The following is a 14,706-nucleotide window of genomic DNA, read 5'->3' on the forward strand; positions in this document are numbered from 1 at the left end:
TTTTTTTTTTTGGAAATTTTTACTACACGTTCCACGCAATCAACTGTATGATCCCCTTATATAATAATAAAATGGAAGTACATAACTTTTTTTAAACTATATAATTTTTATAAGTTAGTTACAAAATAGGTTGCAGATTAAATATAGGTTGGTTACAAAAAAATTATAGATTAATTGGTCAATCTATGAACTACATAAATAGAGTAAAGAATATCCCAAAAAAATATTTTATATTAACATTTTTGAAGTAAATTTTGTATTATACCTTTCAGATGTTGTTTCCTAAATATTTTACATAACATTCCAACTAAAAAAATACAGCAGAATAAATATGGAAACAGAAATTATGATATATTTAACCACACTTTCTATTATATATTAAAGATATTCTATCTATGAATCCTTTGCAAACAAATAAAACAACAATTTGATTCCTATTTTATTTTTCAAAACATGTGAGCTTTGATTCTTAATGTAAGAAAAACTTCAATTCATATTTATTTAAATATTATAATTAATATATATAAACTTAATAAAATCTTAAAATATGTAAAATATGTAAAAAAAAAAAAATTAAATACTATATAATATGGTTGTATAGTAGATGTGTTATAAAGAGAACATGTTGAAATTAATAAAATATCATTAAATTTGTGCTAACATGAGTTAAATCATCATTTTATTATTTGTCAACATTATTAATATTAGAATATTTGACACATAAAAATTAAGTTTATTTAACTAAGATTGTGTAAAATAATTAAATTATTAAGAAAAATATGATTTAATCATAGCTTATAAATGACTTACTATGTAGTTAGATCCTTTATTTTCTGTTATAATAATTAACAATCAAAATAGAATATCAAACACTAAACAAAACAAACTAAATATAACAAACAAATGGTAATAAAGTATATTGCGAGTTAAAAAATTAATATAAACATTTAGCCAGAGCCTTCTCTGAAAATATTAAGGCATTTTTTTGGTGGGACCAATTATACATTAATATTTTTTTAAAAAAAAACTTGAAAAACACAAAGAAGACTAGAAAATATTTGAATCATTGACATTTGGTACTAATATCCTACCTAGAACTAATGATGTTTTTAAGAAAAAAGGGCTAATTATTCACTATCTTATTTGAATGCCACAAGCATGTGCTTCACCTGCCTATGTCAAGGGTTGGCTCTACATTTAGCTGCACAAAACGGACATGAAATTTAGTTATTCCTCTATATGGAAAACATCAAATATTTAACAAACAAATACAATATAAAATATAAACAGTAATAAAAATTATATACATGCGGTGTACCGCGGGTTAAAATCTAGTGATTTATACAATTTCCAAAATAAAATTTTTAGTATTCCATGTATTGTTACAAAATAAGATCTTTACTATTAGGCATAAAAATATATTGTTAGGCATGAAAAGAATAAAATCTTGGTCATTTATCACATTTAATCGTGATTTTCGAGATCTTATTGTGCAATTGAAAATAAAATCTTACCTAAACACGGGTCATATTAAAAAACTTTCACCAAACATGTTCAAAAATTAAAATAAAAACAAACAACAAACATAACCATTTCTCATAAATAAAATTACAAAATTAACAATATAAAACTTACAAAATAGGTGTTTTTTTCAAGCCATCATATTTAGTATATGATTTTATTGCATAATGTTTTATCCAAAAAAACTTTTAAAAACAATCATATAAATTATATTTTATTCTAAATAAATAAATTTCATGTCATAAAATCTACACAATATATATATATATATATATATGTTTGGGTTAAAAACTTATAACATATCGCCGACAAAAAAAAAACATATCGTTAAGAGTTGGATGAATCATTAAACATTACAAGAAATTCAAGCGTAGAACTCTAACCTCTAATCTTAAAAATGTTTTTTTTTTTTGTGTGTTAAGCATAATTTTTATGACGTTTTTTTTTTTTTTTTGGCAAACAATTTTTAAGACGTTTAAACAGAACCACTACACGACGACGATAATACTAACATCAAACTACTCAATTTTTGTTTTAGCGTAAAAAATCTTAGTTCGTTGAATATTTTTTAGCCCATGATCGAGCATGCATCATGTATGGTAATGTATCTTAAATAATTACTCAGCGCGCCATAATTTAGCTTACACAAACCCAGAGCCGTGCGGACATAAACTGTGGCCAGAGGCGATAATTTTTTTTTTCTATAAATATAGTGTAAAGAACGATAATAAGTACTAGTCATAAGTCATAACAAAAAAAAATCAAACAGCGAACTTAAAAAAACCAATGAAATCTAAACTGAAATTTTCTTTCCTTGTTTTTCCCTAAAAACCCAAATATTCAAAATCAACTTTTCCAAGTACGAAATTTTAGTAATGAATCAACAAATGATTAAAAACTAGATTAAAGAAAAGATAAAGATCAATAAAGATATAAATTTAGTAATTTATTGTAATAATGACGATAATCGATGCTTTTGTAGACAAAGCGTTTAACTCTAAATGTATACCCTAATTTTAAAACTAGTAGCAGCAATCAAAATAAAAGTGAGAGATCGTGTGAACAATTTAGAAAACTGTAGAAAAAATGTATACCCTAATTTTACAATGTGTACTCAGTTTTTTAATCTTTTGATTTATTCTTTAAATAGAGTATTTGAAACAAATAAAAACTAAAAGACTGAAACAAATAAAGTATTTGAAACTATGAAGCTGTAGTAAACATTTAAATTGAGACCGACGTAAAACAAAGGTCCTTGATTTTTTTTCAAAATTATGAGGCCGTACGCGAAAGTTTCTTTTGTTTCCACATAGGCACGGCTCTACACAAACCATTTCAAAATAAAGTCTTATTTAGTTTTATCTTTTGGTTTTGGATTCGTCTTACAGCTAGGTGTAGACTTGTAGTTATTCGTTATTTTTATTTGTATGCTTGTTTCGTAATGCTACATTGTCTTATGGTGACTCCTCAGCTCTTTTGTAATTGTAACTAGCAATAAAACAAACCCCCTAAGTTTCACTCCTAAAAACTAGCATCATCACATACCTTTTGTTTTTCTCTTAGTTTCCGCAGACGCTAAACTAGTGGACAAACTTTCATTTCAGATTTGCTAAGTCAATTCCAAATAAAATATATTAAATCTTAATTTACAAAAACAGACTGTTTCCCCCCTAACACTAAACGTGTTATTTGCTTGTTTATTGATAAAAATTGTAAATGATAAAGAGAAAACAGCACGCGTTTCAGACAATCTCGGTCAAACCAAATGCTGTAATGGAAAAAAAGAAAAACAATTTAACATAATCTACTAATTACAAGATCTAAAAATAGCAATACATATGTTTTTACTCCACTACCTTTCACTGCTAATCTCTCTCTCTCTCTCTCTTTCTATCTTTTTACATATTCAAATCTAACTAAAACAAAAAATATAATAAAGGAAGAAGAAAAAGAAGAAGACAAAAGAGTGATTAACGTAACACAAAACTCCATTAGAGTGTAATGAGGATTTATCAACCGACCTTATTATCATTCACCACCATCGTTTTACTCTACGCTTCCGCAGCCGCTCCCGGTGGATCACGGCAACTTCTGTACACCCGAGACGACCCTATAACCATACCGCCATACCTCATCTTCGAAAACGTACGGCTCGAGAGAGCTTACGTAGCGTTACAAGCGTGGAAACGTACCATGATCTCTGACCCGTGGAACCTAACGGCTAACTGGTTCGGATCACGTGTGTGTGACTACAACGGAGTAGTATGCTCCTCAGCTCTCGACGACCCTTTGGTTAAAACCGTCTCCGGCGTCGATCTAAACCATGGAGATATCGCTGGTCACCTCCCTGAAGAGCTCGGCCTCTTAACCGACATTGCTCTGTTTCACGTTAACTCGAACCGGTTCTGTGGTACCCTCCCGGTCGGGTTTTTGCAATTGAGTCTCCTATTCGAACTCGATCTTAGCAATAACCGGTTCGCGGGTAAATTCCCGAAAGTTGTAATCGGTTTACCGAAATTAAAGTATCTTGATCTCCGGTACAACGAGTTCGAAGGTGAATTACCCGAATCTCTATTCGACAAAGATCTTGACGCTCTGTTCTTAAATAGTAACCGGTTCGTTAGTAAAATCCCGGTTAACATGGGAAATTCTCCGGTATCGGTTCTAGTTCTTGCGTCAAACCGGTTTGAAGGATGTATACCGACGAGTTTCGGTAAAATGGGTAAGACTCTGAACGAGATCATTCTTATGGATAACGGTTTACAATCTTGTCTACCTGATGACATGGGGTTGCTTCGAAACGTAACCGTTTTGGATATTAGTTACAACTTGTTGGTAGGAGAGTTGCCTAAGTCGATGGGGGTGATGGAGAATCTCGAGGTGTTGAACGTTGAGCGTAACATGCTCTCTGGTGTAATGCCGGATGAGCTATGCTCGCTTGAGAAGCTAAGAGATTTTAGATACGGGTCTAATTATTTCACCGGAGAACCATCTACGTGTCGTTATCTAGAGAATTATAACTATACTATGAACTGTCTCAAGGATATGAGGGATCAAAGATCGACGATGGAGTGTACAGCGTTCTTGTCGAAACCTGTAGATTGTGACTCTTTCAAGTGTAATCCCGTCTCGTCGTGTTTTTCTCCTCCTCCGCGTCAAATATCACCATCTGGTCAGCCTTCATTGGCACCGGCACCGTCTCCAAATCCACCGCCTCCGGCTAGACCATGTCCACCGTTATACTCACCGCCTCCACCACCACCACAAGCTCAACAACCGGCGGCTCAGTTGAGGAACTAACCGATCGATATCTATGTGTGTAGAAACTAAAAATGGGCATGTGTTGATGAGAATGAGATTGATTTAGATGTCGAAAGTATAAAAGCCAATCTCTACGGCGTTTAATTTTATAGTGGGAACCGGGATGAGGTTACAAGTAAAGACAACAAGCTGAGTATCTTTAGGACACCAAGTGTAGACGGACTTGTCTTTTTTTTTTTTATAGATTGCATTCATGTGTGTGTTTATTTAAATTGAACTTTAATATAATATTCTTTTTGGTCTATGTTATTCTTGTTGTTGAGTGTTTCCTTCAGATTCATTAATATGATTATAAGAACAAAGGTTAGCAACCAACCATTTGACGGCACCGATCAAGGGTCTGTTTTGGATATGAGTGTAATAACTTAATACGTAGGCAACCATTTGATACGTACGCAATTTGTTACCCATGTTAGAAACGAACTTCGATTTCTTGTGAATATCTACTTGTGCACTCAACGCTTTTGATTCGATTTGCGGAACAGAGGAAACTCGAAAGCCAAAAGCAAGAAACGGAAACAAAGAACACACAAGTTTGTTTATCCAGTTCAGTTAAGTTGATGTGACTAAACCTACGTCTGGGGCCAGATTCGATCCAGCAATCCATTATCAAAGCTTCTCTCGTTCGAGATTGAGCTTGTACAACAATGGAGTCTCTCAAGCTTCTCTCGTTCTCTCACTTTTACAATAGTATGAAAAATAGAATCTCGAGAAGGCGAAGAAGAGTTTGTTGCTTATAACGGCATAACATCTTTCGCGACTAGAGTCTTTGCCTTTTTTTCTTATTTTCTCCCAATCCAATAACCAGAGATAACCGGTACTCAATCAGAATCAATTCCACCGGTTTAGGCCAAACCTGGAAACTGAATCACAACTAAGAACCTCAACAACCCATTTAGTTATTCACGAAAAGATGGAATGTATGAGGCGGTTTATAATGCGGTTCAACTTTTTTTTATTTTTTTGTTAAATCACCTTGTGGATTAACGATTACCCTCAAATAAATGGTTCACAAATTCAAATGTATTTGACATTTTTTAAAATTATCTATTTTGTGTGGGATAGGTGTTTCCTTATGAAATGACCTATACTAAAACATTTTAGAGACGGCTACATTAACATGGGGAGCAAGAGAGAAAAGCAAATTCATGTTTTTGTGAAGGTTTTGGATTAATATATAGGTTCAGGGTGGTCGATACGATATATAAGGGTTTTTGTGTGTGGACGTTTTTACGTTATGATTGCCAGAGATTTTTGTGCTTTATAGGAAAAACATCGATATATATATATATATATATATATCAAACTTAGTGTTTTGAATAGAGCAAAATCGAGAATTTAAAGCATGTAATGTACAGTATTAGGTTAAATCGATATTTTCCTTTAAAATGCATATCATAGTTTATTTAGTCCATTTTGTTTTTTTTTGGGATGAGATTTGAATTGTGAATAGTATCGTCCAAAATGATTTTGCCCTAAAAAAAAAAGTCTGTCTACATCATTTAAGAGATAAGATTTGATGCTTTTTGGGTATAAACACTGATGAGAATATTTCCACAGAATCAAAACTTATAAATAAGAGATTATCCCCAATCATTTAAATGCCAGCCTTGCAAGGTCACACCCACCCGTATCTCCGTTATACTTTTAAAATAAAAAAAAAAAAAAAGTCCAACACGTAAAATATTTTTTCCATACATACTAGGATTTTTTTTTTTTTTTTTGTTGAAATTTAAACTCTAAATGGTGTGTGATTGAGAAATTTTTGGTAACTTATTTTCACATTTATGGCATCCAAAAAATAACGATCTTTAGACATATGGAAAGTTATAATTATTTCGTGACATCTGTATTATGAAATATGATTTTTTTAGATATTTATTTAGCTGTCAACTTATAAAAAAATAAAATAAAATGATTGCTTTCCCCAAAGAACAAGCTAAATTCGAAGTATCTGGAAACTTTTCATCCCCCCCCCTTTATAAAAAAACTCAAGACTCGTTTTTATTCTTTCTTCTCTTACTTAAAAAAATCTCCTCACCTGAATCTTTTTCGTCTGTGAGACGTCGTCGTCATTGTCACCTGAATCGCCGGAGAACTTATCGTCGTCGTCACTCTCCTGAAAATTCTGATCGGTGGAGATCGTCTGATTTGAATGTTCGTTATCTTATATTATAGTATGAGATTATAAAATTTATCTCTCCTGTTTTACGTTTCTGTGATTAGATTTGAGATCCTTCTTCGTTCTTTGGATGTTTTTTTTTTTTTTTTGGTAAATGTGTGGTTGAATGATTTGATCTCGTAAACTCTGATTGTGTTCTGTATCTGTTTTCTTAGAACGAAATTGGAAGATTTCGAGAAAAAAGAAGAAGAAACCAAAATCCTTAGTCTAAACCCTTTGAATTGACCTAAAGCAGACTTCTTTGAATTGAACCATACCAATGACCATGAGGTAGTCTTTTGAGTTTGGCAGGGTTTCTTGAGGGAATCTTTTAATATAGCTGTGGAGGGGCTTTTAGTGTACTGTTTCAGGAGAGTGAAAAGGTCAGGTTTTATCCATGGAAATGAAGTATGTTGGTCATTGAGCAAAACCCTTCTTCTTGTTGATCTATTGCAAAAAAAAAAAATCTCGATTCCTCTTTATCATCTGAGCCTCGCTACCCTTTGTGTGGGTTTTATCTTTGGACATTATGCAATCTTGATTCAACGGCGTTTCCCTTTCTTTGATTTGGCCAAGAGTGCTCTTTGTTTTGTCATCTATCTCATCTGAGTGTCCTCCTCATAGTCAGTTTTGAAGAAGGCGGCCTGATTGCTCACTTTTTTTTAGTCTGCTTATCTCAGCTATGGTCTCCATAGTGAGTTTCCTTAGAGCATATTCCATGATGAAGTTTTTGCTCTCCCTCAAGCATGCTGTAGTAGAATATTATCGGTAAGGGCGTCAAAAGATTTGTATTCCAAGACAGGCCAGCTTTAAAGATGGGGCTTCGATAAACTAAGAGCACTCTTCAGGCTTTCATTTCCTTAGAATTTTCCGATCCGTATGTTGACTGAAGAAACTTGGTTCAGAATGGCACCGGGAGGTAGGTCTGTCCTCGTTTTGGACATCAACCCATCTCTTTAACCCGGTTTTTCCCATTTTTTATGTCAGTCCCAAACCTTGTTTGATCCTGTTTGCGTTCCTTTTACAATAGGTTGGGCATATCTGGTTTATACTGGATATATTTCAAGGACTGAAGTGAGCACTCAGTGTGCTTAACTTTTATTTCTATATGAAGGCTCCAACTACCAAGAGGGCTGTGTTTAGTTGTTTAACAGGATACTTGTAGATCTTTTTGTTTTGGTGATTCTTCCTTTTGGAGAAAAGCTGATTTGGAGCCGTTTCAAATTTGGATTGGTGTGCTGCAAATGTAGATGGAAGCAACAGTTCATCGATATGTTTGCTGGATTTTCAGGTGACAGATAATGTTTATGAGATGAGGAATATATCTTCTAAATCTTTTCGAACTTGCAGGTTTCATAAGCTTTCCATCAGCTAGCAGTGTCTGCCATTTTTACTGACTGATACTACGTAATGGGAGATGTGTATGTCAACTTCCCTCAGCAACCACAGAAGTCTGACCGAGAAAAGGGTGAGATGTCAAGAAATCTGCACCCTCATTCAATCAATGAAGAATCTGAATCGTCAACTCTGGAAAGGGTAGCGGCAGAGTCATTAATAAACGAAGTTCTTGGTAGAGGACTAATGGAGCATGGGTAATTTTCTTGCTTCCTATTTGTGTGTTCGTAGGGTTGAGCATGTTTCTTGGATTAATATCTCTTATTTTTCTGGCAGATGTCCGCATTACAGAAGAAGGTGTTGCATTAGAGCTCCTTGCTGTAATGAGATCTTTGGTTGCCATCATTGTCATAATGAGGCAAAGGTTAAAATTTTATATCTAAAGTTAGAGATGTCAGGAAACTGAATTTTGTAACTTCTATATATCTCAAGAGCTGTATTACTGATTCTTGTAATCATGTCTCTGAAACAGAATAGTATAAACGTAGATCAGAAACAGAGACATGATATTCCTCGACACCAAGTTAGACAGGTAAAATGTTTGTATATCTTTGTTGCTCTATCTATATTATTTTGATGTTCGATTCCCAGTTAAAATGATTTCCATCTTTTTCTTCACAGGTTATTTGCTTACTCTGTGGCACTGAACAAGAGGTGTGTGTTTAACTCTTATCCTTTTTTTTATAACTTTTGCTGCATTTAATAATCAGATTGCCACCAGTGAAGGAGCTATCAAACATTTTCGTAACTTTGTTGAATAACTCTTCTCTTTTCTCTGGCCTTCACCAGGTTGGCCAAGTTTGTATGCACTGCGGAGTGTGCATGGGGAAGTACTTCTGTGAAGTCTGCAAGCTCTACGATGATGATGTAAGTTTTCGGATCGTTCCTAAGCTCGTTTGTTGTATTCCATTATGCTAAATAAGAGGCCTTCTGATTTCCAGGCTTCTTTATTGTTACTCGTTAACCATTCTGTTGTTTTCTTGTTTTCAGACGTCTAAACAACAGTATCATTGTGACGGGTGTGGAATTTGCAGGTACATTCTTGGACTCTTCTTTTGTGTACTCCAGTTACTGTAAAAATTTGTTCATAATTAAAATCTTACTTTTTGTTCCAGAATCGGTGGACGTGAAAATTTCTTCCACTGTTACAAGTGTGGTAAGCCATTTTTTTTTTTTTTTGCATCATATAAGCTTTCCTTTACAGGCCGGACACTGCTATATTTTTGGTTTGTATAATCTGACAATCTCTCTAATTCTTAACCAGGCTGTTGTTATTCAATCCTCCTCAAGAACAGTCACCCTTGTGTTGAAGGAGCAATGCATCATGATTGCCCCATATGCTTTGAGGTATTAGTTATTGTCAATTTTGTTTCTTCTTCTCCAGCGTAAAACATGAATGTCCCTTGTTGACTAAACTATTCTGGCTGGTTTCCCTCCAGTTTCTTTTTGAATCAAGGAACGATGTGACCGTTTTACCATGTGGACACACAATCCATCAGAAATGCTTGGAGGAAATGAGAGATCATTACCAGTAAGCACATGAATAACTCAGTTTCTTATGTCCTGTTTTCAAATGGTGTTATTGTAGATATTTTTTTCAACTGACGACTATTAAATTTATGCCTGCAGATACGCGTGTCCACTTTGCTCAAAATCTGTATGTGACATGTCAAAGGTGTGGGAGAAATTTGACATGGAGATTGCGGCTACACCGATGCCAGAACCATACCAAAACAGAATGGTAAGTCTGAAAATTACTTAAAGTTTACAAACTCATCTTTTAAACCAAGTAAAAGAAAGAGTTTAGAGAATGATGTAACTAGAACGCTTTTTTGTCGAAAACAAAAAAACAGGTTCAGATTCTATGCAACGACTGTGGGAAAAAATCAGAGGTACTGTACCATGTGGTGGCTCAGAAATGCCCAGACTGCAAATCATACAACACTCGCCAAACCAGAGGTTGAATCAGATGCAATCAAGGAGAAAAAATAGTGTGTCATTGGCTCCTTTTACCTGAAGACTTATCTCTCGAGTTCATCCTCTCTCTCTTTTTCTTCAGTATTCTCAGTGGTCTATGTCTCCTTCGTGCCCTGTAGTAGTCTGCTTTAGTTTCCATGTTATAATACGTCTCCTCTACCCAACGTTGAGTTTTATAATTCTATCGGCTTTGTTAAATAGTTTCATGTTAATCTGATAAACCCCAAATCAGAACTTAGTGGGAACAATTTGTACCATCATCATTTTTATCAGCTGTGATTATTCTGTCCAGTGTATGAATAAAATCCACTCCTGATTAGGAGAATGATTTAGGCATTTTTAAAATTAACATCTTGAATAAAATTCCGGTTTAGCTATTTTGTCAACCGGTTTAGTTATTTAACTTAAATATTTCAAAAGAGAAAAAACGAGTTTGGATTTTGGAAAATATTTGAAATTTGAACTCAAATCCTCAATAAGTTTGTTTGGAGACTGAAATTGCCCAAAGGCTAAAAATTTCACACGTCTCAAAATAATTGTGTTCCCTCCCTCCCAAATACACACGATCTCTCGCTTCTCGCTTCTCGCTCTCGGCGATAATGGCGGAATCACCGTCGCACAGTGACGCGCAGCTCGTTGCTCATCAATCTCCTGGTCATCAAGCCGAATCGGATCTCACGTCTCTCGTCTTCGGTTTGTTTTCTTTTTTTCCCCTTTGTTCATTCAAAATTCGAATTTCGGACTGACCTAGAAATCAGGATCGAGCGTGTGGGTTCATCATGTTTGTGAAATCAAATGCTCTTGTGATTTGGTGTATTCGACGAGTTTCTTCATAAGCATATTGTGGCTTTAATCGCTTCATCTAAAACTTGAATTCGCATTTCCTTTTGTGCTGAACAAAGCTATAAATCCACCTGTGGAATCGAGATCTGTATTAGAATCCGCCATTGATACTTTGAAGATGTGCATAATCATTGGGTTGATAAAAAATTTGGAATCTCGTAGTTCAGATTCTGTAAAACAGTGTTTATTTTGATTCATTTTGGCTTATGCGCACCATAAGTCTATTGAAGGTTTATCATGAAATGTATCATGGATTTGAGATTACAACTCAAAATGTTATGTCTATTTTAAGGATTCTGTGTGCTCTGAGATTTAATATCTTTAACCTTTGGCTTATGCAATTGCATTGAGCAGTGACTATAAGTCGTTTTGGGGTTGAGATTACTTATCAATTTGTGTGTCTATTTCATTTTGAACAATGTGTATATAGTAGATTTGTTGTTGCAACCTTTTGGCCATGTTTGTTCTGATTATGTTTTTATAAACAAACGTGATTGTAGATATGTCACAGCAAGTTCAGATGGGAATGGAGAACATGCTCAAGATGGTCAAGTAAGTATTGTTTTATGTGTTGTGCCTACTACAGCTTAAGAACTAGTGGTTACTTGCTGAGTGCTGATCCAGTGCCTCTCTCTCTCTCTTGGTTGACAATTTCCCTGGCAGTGAGATCGATCAAAACTCTGTTGGAATCAAGGAAGAGATTGAGAAATCAAAGGATTTTGCAATGGAGAAGAAAAGGATTCTCGAGGAAGAGAAGGAACAGTTTCAGAAAGCTGCTTACACTATTCTTGACATGCTAAGCAACAACAGCCGAGGCTAAAATCCGGTACTCAGATTCTTAACCTCTCACAGCTTCACTTTTAGACAAGTGAAACTGCTAAAGTCATGATCATTTCCCTGATTCTGTACTTCCTCATTTCCTCATGTAGCAGGAGATGCTCTGGACTGGAGAAAACTCTATCAGGTAAAAGAAAACATTATAATGTCAATAAAGAAAGACTCTTACTGGTTTGGTTTTGTACCCTTATTGAGTCCATCTTATTCATTAAGGTATTAGCTTTGTATTACTGAAACCTTTTATCACAAAGTGTTAATTCATAAACAAATACGAAAATTATCAATGATTTGCTCAACATGTCAGGCTTCTCAGAGAATCATACTTTTGTTTTGAGGTTATGCGGACCAGTGGTTTTTTTTTGGATAGTATATATACAAGATTCAATTTACTGTTTAAAGTCGTGTGAAAAAGAAGGAAATTACTGTTCAGAACCAGGTAGTACAAATATAAGATTAAAGCCGGATTACTAAATGTTTTCAAAATAAGGGGACTGAAAATACAAAGAAAGACTAAATAAAGGGAAAATAATAACCCTAGGTTGTGGTAGGGTAATATAGTAAATTAGTAAAATAAGCCCACTTTTGGCGGGAGAATTCCCCCAGAAATTTCTCCAATTTCACAACACTCCTCCTCCACTCCCAAAAAAACCCATTCATCTTCTTCTTTCACTTTCTCTCTCTCTCTCTGACAAAAATGGTAAAGCTCCGCCCAAGAACAGCGGTTGTGACCGAAGCACCTGAACCGAAGTTGGAAGAAGAACGAATCTGCGAAGACTTGATGATTCTCTCCGACGATTCGGACGACAACGATTCATCCTCCTCCGATTCAGCGGTCAAACACTTGCGCGGACGTTGGGAGCTTGCTTCCGTTCTCAATTTCTTAAATGTATGAACCCAGAACCCCTTTCTCTTCTTCCTTTTCGTATATACCAAAACGATTCGATTTGGCCTTTTTTTTTTTTTTCAGACGAAGAATAATTTTAATTTCGTGTTAATTGATATCTAGGGTTTTGTTAGAGATGTTGCTGTTTGGGTGTCTCAATTTCATGGAAAAAACTTAAACATTTTGGTGTTGTGATAGGTCTTTGAACCACTTGTTTCGGAGAAATTGAAGTTAACAGCTGAGGAGATTGAGATGGGTCTTATCGAGTCCAACAACACAAACGCGCAGCTTCACATTGCTCTTTTAAAGGTTTTGATTTTGTTCTGTTATTGACCTTGCAGGCTGTTTAATGGATTCTAACAAGCTTAAGGTTTGTTGACTTATAAGAAACCTTATGGAACTCAAAAATTTTCATAGGGGATACCACCGGTAAATAAAAACATTGACGATGAAAATGCATGGATCACGGTGTTGTGTAAGAAACTTTCTCCATGGTGGCCATGGGTAAATGCCACACTTAAACTTTTCTTGCTAGCTTATGTTATATATCCTCCTTTGAAACAGTTTTATGTTTGTTTTCTTTATTGACTCCTGTTAATGGATTTATTGTAGATTGCTACTGGTGAAATTCCTTTAACTGCTAACAAAGGGTAAGTGGTGTGCTGAATTTGATGTGGATTTATAAAGTTTGGATTTATTTCATTCAGGTTGTAATGGTATTGATGAAAACTTCTCTTCTGCTGTATGGTTAGGAAGGAGATATCTGAATACCAAGGACTTAACCCTATTAATCGCCTCAAGTTTCTCAAGGCACTTTGTGAGCTTCGAGTCCAAGTAATTTCTTCTTGTCATTTAGTTTCTGAAGATCATTACTAGTTGCTTTTGTTACTTTTTCTTATAAGTTTATCCTGTTGTTTATGTTGGTTGATGGTATAGCAAGATGATGTTCGTTCTTATATTCAAGAAAATACAAAGGAAGAAGACTTGGATTCCCATTTCCGCAAAAGGAAGTTAGGAGGAGATGGAAAGAAGACTTCTTACTGGTACTTTACATGTCCTATACCTACTTTGCTATGTTTTTTACATTTGGTGTGATCAACTTTTATCTTTTACTTTTCATTCTAGGTTTGATGGTAATGACATGCAAGGGTACAGATTATATAGGGAAGTCAATGAAATCTCAAAGAAGAATGCTTTCTCAGATAAATCTTGTTTGAGCTGGGAAATTGAAGCAACCAATCTTGATGAATTTCAGAGAGTCGCTGTAAGCTTTTTGATTGTGCTTCTATTCTTTAAGATGTATGGAAGTGTTCTTTCTATTCAGTCATTATGTTTTATGCTGTTATTGGCAGAGAGAGTTATCATCAAGCAAAACTTCTCCTTTGGCTGCAACTGGCGAGATGATTGAGACAGAAGCTATACCTGTGGTTGAGAAATATCATAAAGTATTTTTCTTTTTCCCACAGCTAGTAGCTGCTTCTCTCAAATTCTTTCGTTATTCTTATGCGCACATCTGCTATATCATGTTTTTTACGGTGTGTTCATTCCTTCTGCAATAACAGAAGAAAGAAAGGGCCCTGAAAAAGAAAATGAAGCTAGAGAAGGTCGTTAATGTCAATTTCTCCCGTCCTATGCGAATTACCCGTTCTTGTCGTAACCGCATGCCTGCTACTTACACCTTTGGTAAAGTCATATTTTCTTGCGTTTCTGCTGTGTGTTTTGATATACTATTTACCCATTTGGCGTGGCTTATTAGTTTGCTTATCTT

The 14,706-nt window shown here is 34.7% G+C and overlaps 4 protein-coding genes across 7 annotated transcripts in view; all 4 read left to right on the forward strand.

The window, feature by feature from the left end:
* LOC104709395 (leucine-rich repeat extensin-like protein 7) lies at window positions 3,523-4,998 on the forward strand. The gene has a single exon (XM_010426019.1). It carries the CDS (start codon window positions 3,523-3,525, stop codon window positions 4,819-4,821), a length of 1,299 nt encoding a protein of 432 aa, XP_010424321.1. The 3' UTR covers window positions 4,822-4,998.
* On the forward strand, window positions 6,787-10,711 carry LOC104706880 (E3 ubiquitin-protein ligase MIEL1). 3 transcript variants are annotated; one of them, XM_019228408.1, is made up of 13 exons: window positions 6,791-6,999; window positions 7,180-7,922; window positions 8,034-8,595; window positions 8,675-8,762; window positions 8,871-8,930; window positions 9,020-9,052; window positions 9,188-9,265; window positions 9,389-9,432; window positions 9,514-9,554; window positions 9,663-9,745; window positions 9,838-9,929; window positions 10,028-10,139; window positions 10,252-10,711. In XM_019228408.1, exons 3-13 carry the CDS (start codon window positions 8,414-8,416, stop codon window positions 10,360-10,362), a joined length of 924 nt encoding a protein of 307 aa, XP_019083953.1. In that variant the 5' UTR covers window positions 6,791-6,999; window positions 7,180-7,922; window positions 8,034-8,413; the 3' UTR covers window positions 10,363-10,711. The 3 variants fall into 3 exon arrangements, with proteins under 3 accessions (XP_019083955.1, XP_019083954.1, XP_019083953.1); XM_019228410.1 differs by having other exon boundaries at window positions 6,787-7,922; window positions 8,690-8,762; XM_019228409.1 differs by lacking the exon at window positions 7,180-7,922 and having other exon boundaries at window positions 6,790-6,999; window positions 8,354-8,595.
* On the forward strand, window positions 10,830-12,351 carry LOC104706881. Of its 2 annotated transcripts, none has more exons than XM_010423115.2 (4): window positions 10,830-11,068; window positions 11,719-11,770; window positions 11,882-12,044; window positions 12,148-12,351. In XM_010423115.2, exons 1-3 carry the CDS (start codon window positions 10,975-10,977, stop codon window positions 12,036-12,038), a joined length of 303 nt encoding a protein of 100 aa, XP_010421417.1. In that variant the 5' UTR covers window positions 10,830-10,974; the 3' UTR covers window positions 12,039-12,044; window positions 12,148-12,351. The 2 variants fall into 2 exon arrangements, with proteins under 2 accessions (XP_010421417.1, XP_010421418.1); XM_010423116.2 differs by having other exon boundaries at window positions 12,151-12,351.
* LOC104706882 (DDT domain-containing protein DDR4-like) overlaps window positions 12,412-14,706 on the forward strand; it is a 4,083-nt gene continuing 1,788 nt past the window's right edge. The window contains exons 1-9 of the mRNA XM_010423117.1: window positions 12,412-12,941; window positions 13,137-13,247; window positions 13,356-13,442; window positions 13,551-13,588; window positions 13,691-13,772; window positions 13,875-13,981; window positions 14,064-14,202; window positions 14,291-14,383; window positions 14,501-14,621. Coding sequence (XP_010421419.1) covers window positions 12,750-12,941; window positions 13,137-13,247; window positions 13,356-13,442; window positions 13,551-13,588; window positions 13,691-13,772; window positions 13,875-13,981; window positions 14,064-14,202; window positions 14,291-14,383; window positions 14,501-14,621 — 970 coding nt within the window. The 5' untranslated portion in view covers window positions 12,412-12,749. The remainder of the gene's footprint in view (window positions 12,942-13,136; window positions 13,248-13,355; window positions 13,443-13,550; window positions 13,589-13,690; window positions 13,773-13,874; window positions 13,982-14,063; window positions 14,203-14,290; window positions 14,384-14,500; window positions 14,622-14,706) is intronic.

The sequence above is a fragment of the Camelina sativa genome, chromosome 8 (genome assembly GCF_000633955.1).
Source record: "Camelina sativa cultivar DH55 chromosome 8, Cs, whole genome shotgun sequence".
Taxonomy (NCBI): domain Eukaryota; kingdom Viridiplantae; phylum Streptophyta; class Magnoliopsida; order Brassicales; family Brassicaceae; genus Camelina; species Camelina sativa.